The 22500-nt window shown below is 41.0% G+C and overlaps 1 protein-coding gene across 1 annotated transcript in view; it reads left to right on the forward strand.

The window, feature by feature from the left end:
* The window catches only part of LOC122262592 (uncharacterized), a 57063-nt gene that overhangs the window by 19531 nt on the left and 15032 nt on the right, over nt 1–22500 (forward strand). The window contains exons 2-15 of the mRNA XM_086531308.1: nt 3932–3995; nt 5276–5313; nt 10059–10082; nt 12238–12381; nt 13196–13408; nt 14414–14443; nt 15933–16106; nt 16594–16693; nt 17865–18026; nt 18637–18776; nt 19667–19780; nt 20578–20686; nt 21043–21200; nt 21828–22049. Coding sequence (XP_086387434.1) covers nt 3932–3995; nt 5276–5313; nt 10059–10082; nt 12238–12381; nt 13196–13408; nt 14414–14443; nt 15933–16106; nt 16594–16693; nt 17865–18026; nt 18637–18776; nt 19667–19780; nt 20578–20686; nt 21043–21200; nt 21828–22049 — 1692 coding nt within the window. The remainder of the gene's footprint in view (nt 1–3931; nt 3996–5275; nt 5314–10058; nt 10083–12237; nt 12382–13195; nt 13409–14413; nt 14444–15932; nt 16107–16593; nt 16694–17864; nt 18027–18636; nt 18777–19666; nt 19781–20577; nt 20687–21042; nt 21201–21827; nt 22050–22500) is intronic.

Raw genomic sequence — 22500 nt, forward strand, 5'->3', positions numbered from 1 at the left:
GGAGATGGTGAGAGGGAAGGAGAAGGAGGAGGAGGAGGAGAAGAAGAAAGCGAAGACGGGATGGGAGAATAAGGAGGGAATAGAGAAGGAGGAGAAACAGAATTAATAAGTAGAAGAGGAAGAAGAAGAAATATAGAGGAATGAGAAATGGGAAATTTAGGAGGAAGAAGAGGGGAATAAATAGTGAATGAAGAAGGAAAATGAGAGAGAAAAGATGATGAGAGAAAGAAGGAAGATGAAAAAAGAAGGAAAAGAAAAAGAAGAGAGGAGAAGGAAGAGAAGTTCAAAAAGACAGAGAGAAGTCAAAAGATATACAAAGAAACAGACATTAGTGAAAGAAATGAAACAATAAGAGAAATATTGATCGCAAAAGGCACACAGCTAAACTTCAACAGCGCAAGAATGATAAGCAAAAACTTTAACAATAAGCAGGAAATTAATTCTGATATATACACCATGGACGCGCGTTGTTACCATGGCAACGCAAAACGACAGCTTCGGAGACAAGAACTTTGTACACCTTTGATAAAGTTTTTCTACAGAGATTGGGTAGAATAGCAAGCCACGTCTAAAACTGAAGTGAATTTAGGAAGAGTTTTCTTGTACGATTTTATTTCTTACGAAAGAATCACTAATAACATTTATTTTTAAACTGAAACGAAACTGTTTATTTACTTGTAGAGATGAAATTCGTAACTTTTTTTGTCTCCTTCTTCTTCTTCCTTCATTCTTCTCCTTTCCTTTTCTTATCTTCCGCTCTTCAATCTTGCTTTTCCTTCTTTCTTTTCCTTCCCCTCTCCTCGCCTCTCTTTCCTTTCCCCTTTCTTCTTTCCCTTCTTTTCCCTCACCTTCTCCCCTTTCCCCTCCCTTCCTTTCCCTCTCATTTCCCCTTCCGTCCTTCCTCTTTCTTTCTCCCCTTCCCTCCTTCCCCACTTCCCCTTCCTCCCCTCCTCTATCCCCTTCTTATTGCCCCTCCCCTTCTCCCATTCCCCGCTCATTCTCCCCGTTTTCCTCTTCCTTCTTTCCCCTCTCCTCCTTCTTTCCCCTCCCCTTCTCCCCTTCCCCGCTCATTTTCCCCTTTTCCTCTTCCTTCTTTCCCCTCTCCCCCTTCTTTCCCCTCTTATTCCCCCTCCCCTTCCCCGCCCATTCTCCCCTTTTCCTCTTCCTTCTTTCCTCCCCCCCTACCCTCCTTCTTTCCCCTTTTCTTCATGCCTTTCCCCTCCTTTCCCCTCTTCTTCCCTCTCCTTCGTTCATCAGAACCAACATTGTCTGAACACAATCGACGGGGAAGGTTTTTTAAACGTAAACAAACCTTAGCTTTGAAGAGTAGCATGGGGCCCTTGTCTTGGTAATTGCCGAGAAATTGAGAAAGAGAGAGAGAGAGAGAGAGAGAGAGAGAGAGAGAGAGAGAGAGAGAGAGAGAGAGAGAGAGAGAGAGAGAGAGAGAGAGAGAGAGAGAGAGAGAGAGAGAGAGAGAGAGAGAGAGAGAGAGAGAGAGAGAGAGAGAGAGAGAAAGAAAGAAAGAGAGAGAGAGAAAGCATATCAACCAAATTTGTAATCCGAAGCGTAATTCAATTCATCCGTGACGTCACATAGTGTCACTGGCCTCTCTGTGCAACTACGGGCGTAATGGGCGCAGTTTGTCATGCGCGGGTGGGTCTTATCGACGCCCACGCTTATTAATGTTAGGAAAAATTCGTGAGGATTTTGTATTTTGTCTCTCTGGTGTGTGTTATTAGTAGTTGTTGTGATAGTATTAGTAGTGGTAGTAGTAATATTAGCAGCAGTATGATTAGTATCATTATTCTTATTATTATAGCTATTATTGTTATCATTATCATCATTATTGTTATTAGCATCATTATTGATATCAATATCACCATTACCATCATCATTTTTGTTATTTTTTTCTCATCCTTATCATCAGCATTTCCGGTTAAAAAAATTCGGCTTAACCCCCCCTAACCCCCCACCCCTTCCCGAAACCCTATCCCACCATAACAACATTTCTTTAATAATTTCCAAATCAAATCCCACCACAGCATATCCCGTGCAACATATACGGGTACATGTCCCAAAGTACTGAGCATATTTCATCGCAGTGTCCATATTACGTTGCATAATAGTAGCAATTGCATATCAAAGCAACAACACAGATATGGTTGACAAACACAAACCTCGCTTTAGTGTGGTTGTCAGAGGGTGTGTGTTTGTTTCTGTTGCTGTGTCTGATTTCTTGCATTTTATTGTAATGATGTCAGTTGGTTATGGAGATAATTAGGGTAATGATGTTGATGATGATGATGGTGATGCTGCTAAGTACTACTAATGATGATGATTATGGTTATAACAATGATGATAAAGATGATGATTATGAGAATGGTGGGTAATTATAATGATGATTATAATGTTAACTAGAACAACAACAATACTGATGTTGATCATGATGATAAGGTTAATAACGATAATAACAATAATGGTAACAATGATAATGAAAATAAAAATCATAATGATAATAAATCCGATAATGATTATACCAGTAACAATAATTCACATAATAATGACAATGACACTAAAGAGGAATAGTACATAAATAACCCAACCAAATCACTATAAAGATTCCCCATCTAATTAATTTATCTAATCAATTTATGCATATAGACAAAGTTTATATCGTACGCTCATTGCAGTTTGTATCAACTTCACCGTAACTTCATTTCAGGGGAGACACTCAACACACAGTCTCAATGACAGTCACTTGTCACAATGTCACAGTCGTTTTAACAAAGGCATTGTGAAAACATTTACAACTCTCAATGTAACTTATGTGAGTGTTTAAGTTCTGTCGGCGCGAAACTTCGAGTCATTGTAAGAATGGGATATCCACGTCCAAGAGACTTTTTTTTCTAAATACGTATTTACCCCCCCCCCCCCCCCCCCAAAAAAAAAAAAAAAAAAAACGTTTGACACGATTTCCACCACTGAAACGCTTCGTGTTGAAACAACATTGTCCCATCACACATCTCGTGCCATTTCACATCAAAACGATTCATAACTTTCACATCGACAACTCAACTTCAGTCTATCAAGAAAGTTTGTTTGGGTCGCCAAAAGGGAACCAAAGAGACTGGATTACTTAGGGGAAAGTTCTGGGAAACTCGCGAATGACTTTCGATGCAAAGACCAAAGCAGAGGGTGTTTCTGGGTGATCTCTCTCTCTCTCTCTCTCTCTCTCTCTCTCTCTCTCTCTCTCGCTCTCTCTCTCTCTCTCTCTCTCTCTCTCTCTCTCTCTCTCTCTCTCTCTCTCTCTCTCTCTCTCTCTCTCTCTCTCTCTCTCTCTCTCTCTCTCTCTCTTTGTGTCTTTTTCTCTCTTTCTCTTCCTCTCTCTCTCTCTCTCTCTCTGTCTCTTTCTCTCTCTCTCTCTCTTTGTGTCTTTTTCTCTCTTTCTCTTCCTCTCTCTCTCTCTCTCTCTGTCTTTTTTTTCTCTCTTCCTCTTCTCGCTCTCTCTCTCTCTTTCTCGCTTCTCTCTTTCTTTGTGTCTTTTTCTCTTTCTCTCTCTTTCTCCCTCTCCTTCCCTTTCCCTCTCTCTCTTTCTCTCTCTCTCTCTCTCTGTAAGTATCTGTATGTATATATGTGTGTGTGTGTGTGTGCGTATGTGTGTGTGTGTGTATGTGTGTGTGTATGTCTTTGTATGAGTCCGTCTGTACATATACGGCTACTTGATAAAAGTCTCAAAAATGAAGCTAATGTTGAAAAGAATGTTAAAAACACTCTCAACTCCCAGTTATACAATACATCAAACATTATTACACAACCATTCACAAACCTAATCAAATAATAAAGTAATTTTAATTCATATCCTACCCCCTCCCCCCCGTAAAATAGTTTTATTGAAAAGCATTATATTAATACATTACTCTTTTACCAACAGTTGGACGGAACTAACCTAAAACCAACACCGACTGATTATTTCGAAGTTCCAGAACATTCCAGACGTAAGTATTTTTATATGGTTTTTAAGTATTGCTTCTTAAGAGACTGGATGATTTTTTTCTTGTCTGTATAGGAATTAATTTTTCATTTTTTGAGGGGGTTTGTTATTTCCACTTGTTAATTTAACAAGGTTTATCTAACTATTTAGTTGGTGGATATTTTTAATAACTATTTTCGGTAAAGTCAATCTTTAAAAAGAATAGGAAAGAAAGATAGGAAAGGTTATATGTCTGAATATACACATGCCAAATGCGCGCCTATAACACTTGCTAACGCCATCTATTGAAGTAATACAACACTATGATAAATTATTCTATCTTTTATATTCTCTCGTTTTATTTTACCATTAATCATGCTATTGTTACAGAGAACACATGGGCGTAACCTAGCACTCATTCTGCTGATTCTTAGATATTTATTCTTGCGCGAATGAAGAGTTTGAAAACGGAAACTTTACTACTGCCATCTGTCGGCTTGGCGCAAACTATCAATATTGGCATCACATGGCTTTTCGCGGAGCTTCCTATCTTTCATGTACAGTCTTTCTAAAGTCACTATATTTCCGAGTCCTGTTCGTGTTATTGTTGTTGTTTTTGTTATTAATACAAGCATGTTATGTCGAGGCTTCAGTCGAGAGGCAGGACTCTTTGGCTTTCGAAATGGTATTCATATTATAGACGATTTTTAGCTTCAAGTTTATATGTTTCATTTATTAGTTGTTTTTGAAAATGTTTGTAGTGAGCTTTACCGAGGACGCTCAAGTCAAAATCAAAAGGAAAAAAACAAAGAAAATAGATAAATAAAACGCAGTGGCTCCACCGAACTTGATTTTCTAAACTTCTTTCCTGTGTGACCGAAACTCCTGAAGAATTTGCAGCTTGACCATGCGACATCGTGCAAGTGCAGGGCAATACACTTTTCATCTGGAATAGATTTCGGAGGAACAGATTACTACTCAATAAAAGTGCAAAATTGTAGTTATAGAAGTAAAATATGTTTATTAAAAAAAAAAAAAAAAAACGGATAAAAAAAATAAAATAAATAAAAAACTATGCCATGAAATTAAAACATTTTTTTCTTCATTCTTGTATTGTCTAAAAATGAACAATATTATGTTAGATTTGACATATGATTATCCTCTCCACTCGTAAGAGAAGGCATATCTGTCGCCTAGAATGATATTATCTGTTGTGGCATATTCAAATGGTTTGGATAAAAATTATTTTCTTTTAAAGTCCAAATTATTTTATGTGAATTATGACGATCTTTCTTCATTCTACAGATTCCTATGATGAAAGAGAAGGGCAGTATGTGGATTTGGTGAGTGGCATTATTATTTTTATTATTATCATTATTATGTTGTCATTATTATTATCATTTTAATTATCATTATTATCATCATTATTATTATTATCTTATCATTATTGTTGTTATCATCTATATCATAATCATTATTATCTTTATTATTTTGTTAGTGTTCTCTTTACTGTTATTTATGTTGCTATTATCATTACCCTTGTTATTATTATCATCATTATTATTTGTAATCGTAGTAATAAGTATTATTTTTTTATTATCGCCATCACCGTTCTTATATTTGTCATCACACTTAACATTATTATTAAAATCATCATTATTGATTTTATGAGTACTATCATGTTAAGCCATTACAATGAAATACCATTGGACTTCTGATATTGTTATTCATAACTACATTAGTTTATTAATGTAAAGTAAAATGATAACGTTGATAACAAAATTGATTGTGCTGTTAATACTATGGCTATTGTTATCACCATAACCTTAATTCCAATTACCTTAAGTGTGTTGTAATATTCAGTATATGATTTTAAATAGATTGTTCTGCCTATTAACTACATAATATTCTCTCACAATTTAATATTCATATCCCACCCTGTTCATACTACAAAAAAAATCTAGAACAATACTCAGTTACACATTGTTATCATGAACACTTGATAATGTAATGTGAAAAGTGATATAATCTTGTTCTTCCTGTATATATTTCCAGTGTTTTTCTCTTACTCCTTTTCATCTTCCTTTCCCCTCATCTTATTCTTATACTCTTCATCTTTTCCATCACACGTTTCCTCTTAATCTTCTCATAATCTTAATTTTTTTCCCTTTATTATTCTACTTATTTCTTCCATTTCTTCTCATATTCTTCAGCTCTTTTTACTTCTCCTTCTCCCCCTCTCCCTCCTCCTTCTCTTCCACCTTCTCCATCACCACCAACACCCTCTTCCCCATCCTCACATCCTCATCCACCTTCTCCTTTCCTTGTTTTTTCTCCTATTGTCCAGATACCATATTGACTCTGATTCTAAGGAGGCCACAAGCGGTGTGAACAAGACCACATGGCTCTCAACATCGGACTCGCTTTCTCTTTTCCTTTTGGGGGGATTTCAGTTTCGTCTCCTTCTATTTCTGCTCTTTTGTGATTATTACTATATTTGCTTTTATTATTATTATTTTTTTTTTTTTTTGTTCATATTATTATTTTGTTTCTGCTGCGTCGAGACTCGAGAGCGCGGTCTAGATACAGATGTAAACAAACATGGCCGTCGTGCTCGTTTGAATCCAGTGGGTCGTTAGGCTTTTGTTTTTGTTTCAGTATTTCTTCGACTTTCTGTCTTTATTTGATAACGTATTGGCATTATTTGCAGGTTATTATATTTTTGCCGTCATTCTAACTTCTCTGTATAGAATTCCTCGATGGGATGAAGACAAGAAGAGAAATTCTCTAAGAGGAAGTATGTGGAAAAATGAAAAGGATAATCTATCGTGGAAGGTTCGATTGCAGCAAATAGAAAAATGCAAGCTCACACGCGCGCGCACAAACACACGCAAACGCCCACGCACACACACACGCCCGCACCCACACACACACACGCACTTACACGCACATGTATATATATATATATATATATATATATATATATATATATGCAAACACACACACAATATATATATATATATATATATATATATATATATATATATATATATATATATATACATATGGAGATGGATAGACAGATATATATAAGAAATGATAAATGAACTGAGACAAAAATATTAGACAGACAGTCAAACAGAAACATCTTCATCCATACAGAGGAGACGAAACCTCGCGGAAATACGGAGCCATCCATTCCTGCTCCCTACCTAGAAGGTACATGCAGATACTTCGATAAAGTTTCACACTCGACGAAGAATCCTTTTCCTCCCCCCTCAACCCACCCCCATCCCCACACCCCCGCCCCCCACACCCCTTTCAGCCTCCCTCCTCATCAGCCTCCCCCCTCCCCCTCCCTCCCCTCAAAATATCCCAAGAAGTACCCCACTATTTCCGCGTTCCGTTATCGTCGGCAGTTCGCAAGTAGGAGATGGCATGATGGACGAGTTTGATGGACAACGCCGCCGCCGCCACGCAACCCTCCGTCACCGATACGCGACCCGGAAATCGATCTGGTATCAATAAAGAGCTTTCGCCGTCGCTCCCTCCCACAGGCCCTGGGCGAGATAACGGAGTAAGACAACTGCGACTTGTCTTCGTGTGAATGGGTATTCAGGGGGGCGTCTCTCGAGGTTGGGGTCTATAGAAATGAAATAGAATTAGAAAAGAAATAAAAATAATGCCATATTAATTCGAAAAGAAAAGAAAAATGAAGAGGAAAATGACTGCCCCGCATATAAAATCGATAGATACACGTAACTCATCATTATGCTTATCAAGATACAAAAGGCAGAGTCACGGAAGAAAAAAGGAAAGAAAAAAAGAAGACGAAGAACATCTTAAAGACGCAGTATCTCGACGTAAGGTAAAATGCGCGCCCACTCGACCCCACATGCTCCTCGGGTCGTGTGCGTGAGACCTTTCCCATGTGCGTGGGGAGATTTTTCGTGTGTGCGTGAAGGTTTTTTCGTGTGTGTGTATGTGTGTGCGTGAGGATTTTTCATCGTGTGTGCGTGAGAATTTTTTTTTCGTGTGTGCGTGTGAGGAATCTTTTTGTGTGCGTGAGGAATCTTTTAGTGTGAGTGAGCCCTCTTTCGTGTGTGCGTGATGATTATTCGTGTATATGGGCATCTTTTCGTGTTTATTTGTTTGTCCGTGACTTTTTGCGGACGCTGAATCATCGTTAATTAAGGAGTTGGATTAATTACGTCGAGGATTCGGGGGCAAGAAGCAGCATTCGCTTTACAAGCAAGAAGGACAGATGGAGAGTTTTTTTTTTTTTCTTGTGAAGTCGCGGGATTCAAGGTATTCTGATCGCGTATTCGTACTATGCTTTTATTTACCAATCTGCTTGCGAATCCTGATAACCAGATAGGAAAGAAAGATAACGAAGAAGTAGATGAAGAAGAAGAAGAAGAAACTACATCTTGGTCAGCTTTTGAATCCACCCCTCCCCCTCCCTCCCCTCTCCTTTTTTTCTCATTCTTATTCTTCTCTCCCCTCCCTCCCTCCCTCCTACCCCCTCCCCCCTTAAGAAATATTAAACCCTAAACTACAGTCTTTTAAGTCAAGAACGATAGCCTTAAGATCCACGTGAAGAACACAAGGTATAGATGACGTCCTTAACCGTCCTATGAGAGGAGAGGAAATTAAGACCTCCTCAAGGACATCCTCGTCCGTTTCCTTGATGTCCTTCATCCACAGGACCTTCCTCTACCATGGGATCAAGAGGTGAACGGTTCTTGTGTCCTAAAAAGAAAAGACGATTGTACTTTGGTTACTCCATGTTGTTGCTACGGTATCGAAGGGAGTGGCTTAGTATACGTTTTCATATGAACGTATATATTCTATTGATGTTCTTTACGTTTTCATATGAAAGCGTATTTTATTTTATATATTTTTTCTTATGCGTTTTCATAGGAGCATATATAACTTCCTTCTTTCTTTCTGGGAAATGAGGAATGAAGAGTTAGTTCGCGTGGTAAATGAGATATCGGGTTGAGGGCGGGGGACAATATGTGGCGCTTCAGTGAGACATAGTTCGCCACACGAAAGCAAGTACATATATACCGGTCGTCGCTTGTTCAGGTAAATTAATTTCTGCTTTGTGTATGTCGGTGGTTATATTACTTAGTAATGTAACTGGGTTGTCTAGACGACAGGACCTGATGGGTAGTTTGGGAATGCAATATATACCGTGTTTACTTGCAACTGTGTTCTCGGCGATGCGGTGCAGTTGATATTGTTGAAACTTGCGAATAGTCTGTCTGTCAAGAGGCATTCGAATGACATCGATAGCGGAGATCGAAAGGGTTTGATTGAAATTAAGTACATTGAGATGCCAGGCGATGATAAAAAAATGCTTAGTTACTCCTTTTCGATTTCGAATTATGTCTGATGTTAAGACATGGGTTTTTTCTTCCTAGAGCTTATAAGATAGACATTTTTAGAGTTTTATTTGGCGTTGATATGAATGGTATATATGCAGTGCCTAAGAAGAGATGTGATTTGTTGATTGATATTTCTCGATCACAGAAGATAATTACTTACGTGAATGAATTCTATGTCGATTCGTGTAGTCCCAATTATCAATCCTGAAGCCTAAAAATGTGCAACTTAGAAGTTACTTTATCTGTATCTATAAATAACTCTCGAGAGCATTTTGAGCACAGGACACGACTGTACCAGGCAATGATCAACATAAGGAAGCGTTTACTTTGTATATTGATGTGAGATTTAACGAAGAGATGCGTATGGTTTATCTTCAGTCAACAATTTTGAAAGTAGATGTCGTTACTAGCAATGCTACTAATATAATAAGACCCACTCGACAAGACCCAATCAATAAGAAACATATCGAGGATAAAATGAGATAGACCACACGCGAAAAGACGACTCAAAGACTTCCCAAACTTTTCCAAAATGTGAAAGAAAGACCCCCCTACCCCCTACCCTCCCCTCCCCATCCAACCTCTGACCACACGCACACGCACAAACACACAAACCCAACCAATAGAGACAAAAGGCGTTTCAAAAGGTGTTTCTTCCTGTCTAACGTCTTAATCTTCACTTCTTCTTCTTCCAGCTTTCCGGATTATTTTTATCTAAGGTGAGTGAGCGGTCCTTCCATTCACCCTTACGTCACTGTGGACTCTCACTGCCTCTGAGCTGTTTCTCTGTTTTTTTCTTTTTTTTCTGTTTTTTTTTTTCCTGTTTACCTTTCTTTTCTTTCTTTCTTTTTTTGTCTTTTTTCTTTTATTTCTTCTGTTGTTGTTTTTTCTTCTTCTTCTACGCCTTTCTCATTCTTAGGATTCGTACTCTCTTATTCTCTTCTTATAGTATTTTTTTCTCTTCCCGTCTGCGTCTCTCTCTCTCTCTCTCTCTCTCTCTCTCTCTCTTTCTCTCAGTCATCGTTGTGGCGCTGTGCTGTGTGGATGTGCCAGACCTATAACCTATGACCTTTGACCTCTCACCTTCCTTCCCTAATCGTATACTCACTCGCTAGACTATCGCATACCTCCAAACATGCTTGCGTTGTTGCTTTCGACGGAAACATCGTTACACAACACACACCATTCAGTGCACACCAACACGGATTTGCAAACATGTTGTGCATGTATGTTTGCTATACCTTCCCCCCCCCCCTCACTCCCACCCCTACCCCTCCCCTTTTCAACAGAGCAGCATTGATAAGCCTCTGACACTGCATGGGTCTCTTTAACTAAAGATAAAGAGGGTCTAAATAGGGTTTCAAAATTATTATTAATATATATTTTTTTACTTGATGGGACATTAAGCTGGGAAAATATGGGTGATTTTGAAACTACAAGTAAACTAATATATATATTTTTTCTCTTACACACATTACTGCATTTTTAAAAGTTCTATCAAGTACACGTGTTCGCACAGACAGACACACACACACACACACACACACACACACACACACACACACACACACACACACACACACACACACACACACACACACACACACACACACACACACACACACAAACAAACAAACACACATAAAAAGATACACAGATATACAAACGCACAAAAATTATGTCATTTTAAGCACAAGCTGGCTGCTTCGGTCGAAACTAAAATCTCCATCCTAAGAAATGCAGGGAAAGTCATGTAAAACTTGCACCCCAAACTTTTTTTTCCTTCTTCTCAATTTAGAGACGCATCGAATCTTATAATACAGTCTTTATATAGTTGCAGTATTATTTGCATTTCATAGACAGGGCGGAAATGAAAGCTATTGGCGTATGGACTGTCTCCTCCAAAGAGGAGGAGGTATATTTGTGATGAAAATAGGAGGAGGAGGAAAAGAGGAAGAGAGAAAATAAGTGGAGGGGGAGGAGGAGAAGATGATGATGAAAGAGAATAAGAGGGGAAAAAGAAGAGGAGGAAGAGAATAAGAGTAAGAAGAGGAGGAAGAGAAAAAGAAGAAGAAGAAGAACAGGGGATTAAGAAGAATAAGAAGAGGAAGATGGGGATAAAAATGAAGACGGAAGAGGAGGAGGAAAAATCTACCTTTTTTCATTGCAATTGCAGTCATTCAACTCCTCTTACCTGAATATCAACTAACCCGCCCCACTGACTTTGCTACCACAGAGGAAAAAAAATGAACATCTAAGTGAATACCGAGTCTTCGAGATTTTTTTTTTTTCTCCAGAAATTTGCATTTTAAAGATTTTTATTTTGTATGATTTTCCGAACTGATGTATCAATTTGTGTCAATAGAGATTTGGTTAAAAGTAGACAAACATTTGCGTCTCGTCTGCGGGGTCTTTTTACACGAAAAGTTTGGTAAATAAACTTTATCCGCCGGAAAATCTATTTCTTCCTCGACTGGTTTTCTTTCTTTCATCTCTCTCTCTCTTTCTGTCTCTCTCTATCTCTCTATCTATCTACCTATCATCTATCCACCTCCCTCTGTCTATTCATTTCCGTCTCCCTCTTCTCCTTCTTCTCCCACCCTCCTCCCTCCCTCCCTCCCTTTCTCCCTCCCTCCTCATCCCTCCCTCCTCCTCCCTCCCTCCTCCCCTCCTCCTCCCTTCCCCCTTCCCCCCCTCCTATCCCCCTCCCCCTCCTCCCTCCCCCCCTCCCTCCCCCTCCCTCCCTCCCTTCCCCCCCCCCTCCTCCCTCTTACTCCCTCCCTCCCTCCCTCCCTCCCTCCCCTCCTTCCCCCTCCCCCTCCCTCCCTTCCAAAAATCCCGCCCTCACCGTCAGCTTTCTCTCCCCGCCCGCAGGAGGAGTGGGCGGAAGAGATGGCAGGCAACGGCAAATGCGGTTGCAACCTGACGGCGCTGGTCAACCTCGTGAGTCTTCGCATCCCTCGGGGACCTGTAGGACCTCCGGGGAGAGATGGGCGTCCTAGCCCTCCAGGACTCTCTGTAAGTGGACGAAGGACTTTTTGGGTCGATTTTTTTTTTTTTTTTTTTTTTAGGGGGGTTTCTTTCTTTCTTTTTTCTTTGGGGGTTTAGTTGTTTGGGGTTTCATTTTTTGTGGGGATTTTCTTTTTATATGTTTTCGTCTTTTAAAGTGTGTAGTTTCATTAGTCCTTGGTGAAGTTTTGGTCTCTTGTGTACGGTTCTAATTTTTTAGATTTTTGAGATTTTATATGTATTCATAGCACTTTTCTGTGTACGGATTTAGGACTCATTTACATATTTCGGTATGATTTCAGGATTTTTTTACATGTAGGATTTTTACTCTCTTTTTTCTAATCTTCTTTGGACTCATTTACGTATTGTTAAGAGGACTAGTTTTAGGATGTTGAGCATTTTTTTCTTTTTTTCTTTCTTTCTTTCTTTCTTTGTGTACAGCACCATCTGCCGGGTCGAGTTTGTTATGTCTCTTCGCAGAGCTGAGCTTAGTGTTTTTTTGTTTTTTTTTCCTTTTTTGTGCCTTTGTCTTCAACTTTTTTTTCCTTGATTGGCAATAGTGCAGCTAAAGTTCCTCCTTCCTTTGTTTCCTGCATTCTGTATTGATATAACCACGTCTTCCCCGTGATTGAATAAAAGAAGTAGAAATAAAAAATATATATATATATTCTAGATAATAAGATGATTAGAAATAATTTTCAAAAAAAAAAAAATGATTATCATGCAAAGAAAGTAATAATAATTATTCATTTAGACGCCTCCACACTCCCCCTCCCCCACCCCCACCCCCCAACCCCCTTGACCCCGAGCTTTCGTCCCCCAGGGCAACCCCGGACCCCAGGGCGAACGAGGCCAACCAGGGCGCCGAGGGGAAAAGGGCGAACGAGGGGAAGTAGGATCTCCAGGACCCGAAGGAATCCAAGGTCCTAAGGGCGAGTCTGGGAAGGATGGCTTGATTGGTCCCCCCGGGTCCCCAGGTCCTGCCGGCCCCCCTGGTCCCCCTGGGTGGCTCAGAGGACACGGTGACTCTAGAACGGTGAGTGTTGCAGGCGGTGCAAGTATTGGTTGTATTTCCTTTCGTTTGGTTGTGGTTGTTCGTTTTTTTTTCTTGTTTTTTTTGGAGTTCATATGTCTTGGTTTATTTATATGTCTGGTTTTGTGGTTTAATTGTTGTGATTCACAAACAGACTTGTTATTATTATGATCGCTCCCGTTGTGAAATGTTTTATTACGCTTACTGTCATCTTCAACGGGGTTCTTATTGTTATGAATAGTGGGGTTTTGTGAATAGAAATGCCGTTAATAGATTGACATTTCAAAGTAATTTTCAGTAGTGGATTAGGTGTGGATTTTGTTTTCAGTTAGTTATTACTAGTTAGGGGAAAAAGGAGAATATTTATGTTTAGTTTTTTTAGCAATGATTTTAATGTCTCTAAGAATCCATAAGGAATATAGTTCCTCTGGCCTTATATTTTCGTCAAAAGATCTAATAATTTTAGACATGATATAAAGAAAGTGTAACTGAACAGTCATTAGATATAATGGTTAGTGGGTGAGATGTTTTAATCTGAAGTGATAGTTTTGATTTAATATACGGTATGATTACATCTCATTGTTCAAGTGTGTTTTGAGTCATTTAAGCGTGTGTTCACTAGGTTAAGGCATTTGGAGTCTTTTTTTTTATGCGAAGGGACAAGCAGAAACCTTTGGCATGCCTGTGGAGTTACTATATAATCAACTGTTAAATCTAACGAAGTATGTATGTTATGATACAGCGTATAATAATAAAAATAAAACATATTGTCACATATTTTTCCCAAAAACGACTTTTCACAAAAATAGGTATATCTTCATCACAAAAATCATATATTTTTCATAAGAACTTTCTATTTTTTTCACTCTATCACAAAAAAGTACATTTAACATCGAGTAACTAAGGCACGTCAAAGATATCTGTGTGTCTGCATTGTGTGTGTTCTTTGTTCATCTATCTGTGTACGTGTGTTTTGACCATTTTCTTCCTGGGAACCGTGTCCACCAGTCTGGTTGGGGATACCGCTCTGGCTACCAGGTAAGGCAACCTGACACCCTCCTCCCCTCCCCCCTCCCCCCCTTAGGCACTTCCGACAGGTAGTGCCAAGCCTGCCACTCGTCTTACACACTGACCCCTTGGCACTCTTAGACTAGATGAGATAGAGATATGAGTGTTTTGTTCCTTTTGTGGTATTGTTATTGTGTTGTGACGTTTTTTTTTTTTTTTTTGTTTTTTTTTATGTATAGAAGGTCTCAGGGGAGAGATCTGTAGTTACGTAAAGGGGTCTTGTTTTTGGTTAGACATATGACGATGTGTTAGGATAGTTAGAGTAGATTTGATTCTCTATTTAAAGCGTATTTTGGGAATGTACATCATACACACCTTGGCACAAAGACGAAACTTTTGAAGCATACACTCACACATACATGATGAAACAAAAATATTCACACACACATCACGTGAATTTTAGGGAAGACAAATACACAATTACACAGAGACAAAACGCGTATATCACACACACACAGACACACACACACACACACATACACACACACACACACACACACACACACACACACACACACACGAATAAACAGAAAGGCACACACCCAAGTATTCCTCCACATAACCAACAACATCACTAGTACACAAGCACAAGCGAAAACACACAGGCGAGTGGCCACCTTGATTCAGATTGCATGACCTCAAACTATCAATAGCAAGTAGCATAAGGATACAGCCTAGTTAATCATGTAATCTATAAGCATGATGTTGCGAAAAAAAAATGAGAGGTAGTTCCTGATACTGTAGAATAAAAGATATTTAGTTAAGAGAGATAATATTTTAGAAGATTTTCACGTGTGTGTCCTGTAGGTCTTAGTGCTGTAGAGGATTTTCAGCAAGATTCCATATTTGTTCAGTAGTGTTTTTTTTTATATAAGTATATCTTTGTCTTGATAGGCAATGGTGGGTGTGTTTGAACCATTGAAGTACAAGACCTGTAGTATCTTTGTATAGTTAAGGCGAAACTCCCGAAAGTCCCTATCAGTATATCTCCCCGTCCCTAAAAAAAGAAAAGAAAAAAAGAGAGAGACAAAGGAGAGAGAAAGATGAATTGAAAAAGACTACCAAAAAAGAGATAAAGATAGAAATAGAGTAACATCTCCCTCCCCTCCACCCCACCCCTACCCTTTTCCTCTCAAGGAGAAAGATTTCTCATGAGAAAAAAGAAAAGAAAATACCCCCATTCTTACCCCCCCCCTCCCTTCCTCAAAAGAAGAAAAACACAGAAATTAGAAGCAAAAAAAAAAAAAATTCAAAAACATCCCTCCATCACCCCCGACCCCCCCCAAAAAAAAATAAATAAAAAATAAATAATAATAACAATAATAAATAAGAGTCACTGGTACCCTCGCCTCCCCTTAGTCACCTATTAGTCACCTAGCACTCAATAAGAGCTGGCCGTGGCGCTGTGTGTAGGTGAGCCACGAGTCCAGTGCAGTGACGCTTTCTAACTTGGACTCAGCCACAGGTCGAGGGCATTGAGACCGACGTCCTCTTCGGGGGCAACGCTGGCGAACCGGGACCTCCAGGACCTAAAGGACCTGTGGGAGAATTGGGTCCTCGAGGGCCACGTGGACACCAAGGACAAAAGGGCGAGAGAGGGATGAAGGGAAGCAAAGGACAGAAAGGAGAAGAGGTGAGGTCCTGCGAGTGATTTCCTTTTGTTTTTTTTCTTTCTTTTTTTATGATTTAAAATGTCATATAAGGTTTACATGTCTTACGATTACTGGGATTATATGAATTGTGATAATTATCTCTAAAAAATGATATATCACGCATGCCGAATCATTACGTATTATCCAGCACCTTTGTTATTACTCTGCATGATTCCATATGATTACCGGTTACTATGAGTGATTTCATCTTTATAACATACATACAAAGGATATCTAGCAAACCATAAACAGACCCTCAAGACACACACACTCACACACACATACACACACAGAGACAAACACACAGAGACAAACACACACACACATACAGAGAGAGAGAAGGAGAGAGAGAGAAAGAGCGAGAACGAGAGAGAGAGAAAGAGCGAGAACGAGAGATATATACACAGAGCGAGCGAGCACCCCAATAACCTGCAATCTAACCTGCAACATCCTCCACTCACCCCCAAGGGACCGCAAGGACCTGTTGGGCGCCTGGGGGACAAGGGGACTCGAGGACCTCCTGGCGTCGATGGGCTGCCAGGAACCCCAGGCCACAAGGGACAAAAAGGTCGGAAGTTTTTTTAAAAGTTTTTTTTATATATCTTATTTCATTTTATCTTATTTTCCGGGTTGGAAGACTTTTTTATAGTGTTTTTTTCTATCTTATTTCATTTGATCTTATTTTCCCAATTTGATACGTTTTGAGAAAAAAGGGTTATAAAAAGTGTTTTGTAATCTGGTTTAATATTCTGGTTTAATGCGTTTTATGTTGTTATTTTAGATAACACATTTTATCTTTTATTTTTGTGAATGTGTCTATTTTGATATTTATCTTCTCTTTATCACAAAGTTAATTCTATGTATTTTTTAAGATACCCTACATCGTTTTGTACGATTATGCAATAATTCAATCGTTTTTTTTTGTTTTTTTTTACAATGCTACAAACATCCTCTTCACAATTCTAGTAACCATCCACTGTATAACTACCCAATCACCCTGTTATCAATTCTAATACAAGTACCCTATTTACAACCATAATCCCTTTTCCAAACAAACAATAACGGCATAGTCCTTCTTGGCATACCTCCTCCAGGTGACAATAACCCCCCTTGGCATACCTCCTTCAGGTGACAATAACCCCCCTTGGCATACCTCCTCCAGGTGACAATAACCCCCCTTGGCATACCTCCTCCAGGTGACAATAACCCCCCTTGGCATACCTCCTCCAGGTGACAATAACCCCCCTTGGCATACCTCCTCCAGGTGACAATAACCCTTCTTGGCATACCTCCTTCAGGTGACAATAACCCCCCCTGGCATACCTCCTTCAGGTGACAATAACCCCCCTTGGTATACCTCCTTCAGGTGACAATAACCCTTCTTGGCATACCTCCTCCAGGTGACAATAACCCCCCTTGGCATACCTCCTCCAGGTGACAATAACCCTTCTTGGCATACCTCCTTCAGGTGACAATAACCCCCCCTGGCATACCTCCTCCAGGTGACAATAACCCTTCTTGGCATACCTCCTCCAGGTGACAATAACCCCCCTGGCATACCTCCTTCAGGTGACAATAACCCCCCTTGGTATACCTCCTTCAGGTGACAATAACCCTTCTTGGCATACCTCCTTCAGGTGACAATAACCCCCCCTGGCATACCTCCTTCAGGTGACAATAACCTTTCTTGGCATACCTCCTTCAGGTGACAATAACCCTTCTTGGCATACCTCCTTCAGGTGACCATGGACCCCCAGGCATAGGACGCAAAGGATCCCCCGGCGCCCCAGGAGAGAAAGGAAGTCCTTTCTACTCTACGGAATACGTAAGGAACATCGTGCTGACGTCCCTGCAGCAATACGTTGACATCAACCCGGCCAACAGGGAGAATCTGAGGGAAAGTGAGTTTTTGGATTAGGATAGAGGGAGGGGAGGAGGGGGAGAGGGAGAGGGAGGGGAGAGGGAGGTAGGTACTGAGAGGGAGAGGGGGAGGGAGAGGGAGAGAGGGAGGAGGGGTGGGGGGTAGGGAGAGTTTTAGGTGCGATAGGTAGAAAGAGGAAAGAAAATAAACTGATGGATATATATAGATAGACTTAATAAATATGGGGAGTGAGAGATATACTAATAATGGTAATGATAGAAGTAATGATGACAATTATGATACTGATGATAGAAATAATGATAATGATGATAATGATAATGATAAGGATGATATTAATGATATTAATGATAATGATAATGATAATAATGATAATAACAATGATAATGATAATCATATCTAATAAAATCAATATCCTTACTTTTCATCCTTTACTCCTACCCCCTCCACCCCCACCCACCCCCATCCCTCCTCCTACCCCACCCACCCCCACCCACCATCTACCCCACTCCACCCCACCCTCCTCCTACCCCACCTTCTATCCCACCCCCACCACCTACCCCCACCTCCACCCCCCTCCCACTACCTACCCCTTCCACCCACCCTCCACCCCCACCCAAACCCCTCCGCAGTCGCCGAGCGCATCGAAGTCATCCTGCCGAAGGGAAAGGACGGCATCCCAGGGGCGCCAGGACCTCGAGGATTCAAGGGCGAGGAAGGCCGCATCGGACCCGTAGGACCGCCAGGACACCCCGGCCTCCCAGGATCTATTGTAAGGAGTAAGGGAGGGGGGGAGGGGAGGTGTGGGTGTTGGAAGGGGGAAGGGTGGGTGTGGGGAGGGAGGGAGGTGTGGGAGGGGGGAGGTGTGGTTGTGGGGAGGGAGGTGTGGGAGGGGGTTGGGTGTGGGGAGGGGGGAGGGTGGGTGTTGAGAGGGGGGAGGGGAGAGAGGGTGGGTGTGGGGAGGGAGAGAGGTGTGGGTGTGTCTGGGGAGGAAGTAGGGGTTCTCATGGGAATGGTGGCTATAGAAGTTGTGGTCATGTAAGTGTATGGTTGTGTATTACTTGGTGATTAAGAATTTTACTCATTTAGAAAGCAAGAATTGATTAAGAATGAAGGGGAGTAGTGGGAAGGTGGGGGAAGGGGAAGGGGGAGGGGAGGAGGGAATGGGGGTATGATTAGGGGTTTTATATAAATTGTGTTTTTTGTAAGTATATGGATATGTTACTTCAGTGTCATATGGTTTATAGATATGTATTAATGTTTGTTTGTTCACTAGCTTTCTCGTTCATTCAACTGGTTTATTCATCTGTTTTCTTATTCCCTCTCTTTCTTCCTTTTCTTTTATTTCTCCTTTCTTCCTTACTGCCCCTCCTTCCCATTCTTTCTCCCTTTCCTTTTTCTTTTATCTTCTCTTCCCTCCTTCTTCCTTCTCCTTCTATATTTCCCTCCTTCCTTCCCTATTTCCCTTTCTTCCCCTTCTTCCTCTTTCCTCATCTTTCCTCCTTCTCTTCTTCCCTTCTTTTTTCTCCTTTTTCTTCCCTTCCTATCTTCTCTCCCTTCCCTTCGTCCTCTTTCCCTCACTTCCCCTCCTGTATTCTCCCCCTTCCTTCCCTCTTTCCCTTTCCTCTTGCCCTTCCATCCCCCTCTCCCCCCTCCCCCCAGGGCGAGCCAGGAGAAGAGGGCCCCGTAGGACCTCGAGGCAAATCAGGTCAAAAAGGCGAACCCGGGTCACCAGGTCCTGTCATTCTCAGCAACGGAACTGTTATCGAAGTCAAGGTAAGTTATATACACACACACACACACACACACACACACACACACACACACACACATATACATATATATATATATATATATATATATATATATATATATATATATATATATATATATATATATATATATATACATATATATACATATGATACGAATAAAATCATAAGATAGAGGTAGAGGAAATAATTGATATAATAAATTAACCGTACAATATAAATCAAATAACCAAATAGATGACATAATATAGATAATGCATATAGTAATAACGATACAAATAGACAAGATAGAAAGAAAACAAATCATGGATAATTAACAGAATGCAAGATAGAGTGAATTCCCTGTTGCTGTGTTGTTGATGTTGATATTGATAGTGTTGTCTTTTCATCACTTTTTCATCAACATTCATCACTATTCATCACTTTCTGTATTCAGCCGATCTACCAACATTCATTCTATTCATTATCATTCATCCCTTTTCATTCTATTCATTTCTTTTCATCAACATTTATTCCTATCCACCAACACTAACCTTCTCCACCCTATCCACTCCTATCCACTTTATATCCACCCCCATCCACCCCATCCACCCTCTCCACCCCATCCACCCCCATCCACCCCAACCACCCCCATCCACCCCAACCACCTCAACCCCCCCCCATCCACCCCCACCCACTCCCATCCACTCTAACCACCTCAACCCCCCCATCCACTCAATCCACCCCATCCACCTCAACCCCCCCCATCCGCTCTATCCACCTCATCCACCCTCATCCACTCTATCCCCCCTCTCCCCCCAGGGCCAAAAGGGCGACCGCGGACTGGACGGTCAGGCGGGCAAGCGAGGGGCCGCAGGACCCCCCGGACCCCCTGGCCTCCCCGGACCCCCAGGCAGTCAGATCGCGACAGGTGAGACGGCTTTGTAGTGGGAGGTGGTTAGTAGGTTGGTTAGTAGTGACAATGATAACTTTAGTCTCAATAACATTAACAAAGACAACAACAACAAAAATGTTAATCATAGCAATCACAATGATAGTAATAATATTAATAGTAATGAGGATAATAATAATAGTAATGATCATAATAATAATAGTAATAACAATAATGATAATCTTAATAACAATAACAATAATAACAATAACAATAACAATTATAACAATAACAACAACAATAAAGAAAATACTAACAATACCACTAACAATAATAAAAACACCCATAAAAATAACAATAATAACGTTACTCACAACCCCAACCCCTTCCCGCAGGTCCCTTCGAAACAGGACGTGACACGACCTACAACTATGACGTCACAGGCATCAAGGGAGAGAAGGGGGAGCGTGGACCCCCCGGCCCCCCCGGCCCTGGAGTAGGGGGTATGGGCAGGGGAGCTACGTACAGCTATGGTGGTGTTTATGGTGTTGTGGTGAGTAGAGGACGGTGGTTTTGATTTTGATGGTGTTGTGAGTGGGGTTAGGTGTGGTGAGTGGCAGGGTGAGTGTGTGGAGGTTGGTGGTGACTTATAGTGAGGAGAGGATGGTGATTTTGATGGTGTTATGGTGAGAACGTTTGTAACGATTATTTATAGTGAACATTTATGGTGAAGAAGTGAAATAGAGTGAATAGAAGATAGAGAATAGAAGATAGAGAATTGAAGTTGATGGTGAGTGTTTGTAGTGTGATGGTGAGTGGTTGATTTGGTAGTGACTGTATGGTGTGTTGGTTAATGGTTGATTTGATGGTGATTATTGATGGTCCGATGGTGAGTGTAATCATTTTTTTTTTCTTAATCTCTTAACTTCTTAATCTTGATCTTTTTCTTTCTTCCTTTTCTCTCCTCTTCTCTTCACTCCTAATTCCTCATATTTTTTATTCATTTCCTTACTGTATTCTTTTTTATCTAATTTGTCTCTTTTCTCTTCTTCCTTTTCCCTTTTTCCATTATCCTCCCTTCCTTCCCTCCTCCTCCCTCCCCCCTCCTTCCTTACCCTCTTCCTCCCCTCCATCTTTCTCCCTTCCCTTCTTCATTACCTCCCTCCCTCCCTCCCCACAGGCCCGCCCACGCCCACGACCGGGTCAGAGCCGCTTCGACCTCGAGGAAAACATGGGCGGCGGCTCCTCATCCATGGGACCCCCTGGACCTCCCGGACCCCCAGGCCCCCCCGGACCCCCAGGACCCGCAGGATCAGAAGGACCCCCTGGACCCCCCGGCATCTCCACCCAGACGGCAGATAAGACTGAATATATCCCCGTGCCAGGACCCATCGGCCCACCCGTACGTAGGAATGGGAGGAAACCATAGATAGGGATGGATGGAAACCATAGATAGGGATGGATGGAAACCATAGATAGGGATGGATGGAAACCATAGATAGGGATGGATGGAAACCATAGATAAGGATGGATGGAAACCATAGATAGGGATGGATGGAAACCATAGATAAGGATGGATGGAAACCATAGATAAGGATGGATGGAAACCATAGATAAGGATGGATGGAAACCAGAGATATGGATGGATGGAAACCATAGATAAGGATGGATGGAAACCAGAGATAGGGATGGATGGAAACCAGAGATAAGGATGGATGGAAACCAGAGATAGGGATGGATGGAAACTAGAGATAGAGATGGATGGAAACCATAGTTAGTGATGGATGGAAACCATAGATAGTGATGGATGGAAACCAGAGATAGGGATGGATGGAAACCAGAGATAGGGATGG

This window comes from Penaeus japonicus, unplaced genomic scaffold (assembly GCF_977035675.1).
Source record: "Penaeus japonicus unplaced genomic scaffold, GWHDUDI00000001_assembly GWHDUDI00000035, whole genome shotgun sequence".
NCBI lineage: Eukaryota > Metazoa > Arthropoda > Malacostraca > Decapoda > Penaeidae > Penaeus > Penaeus japonicus.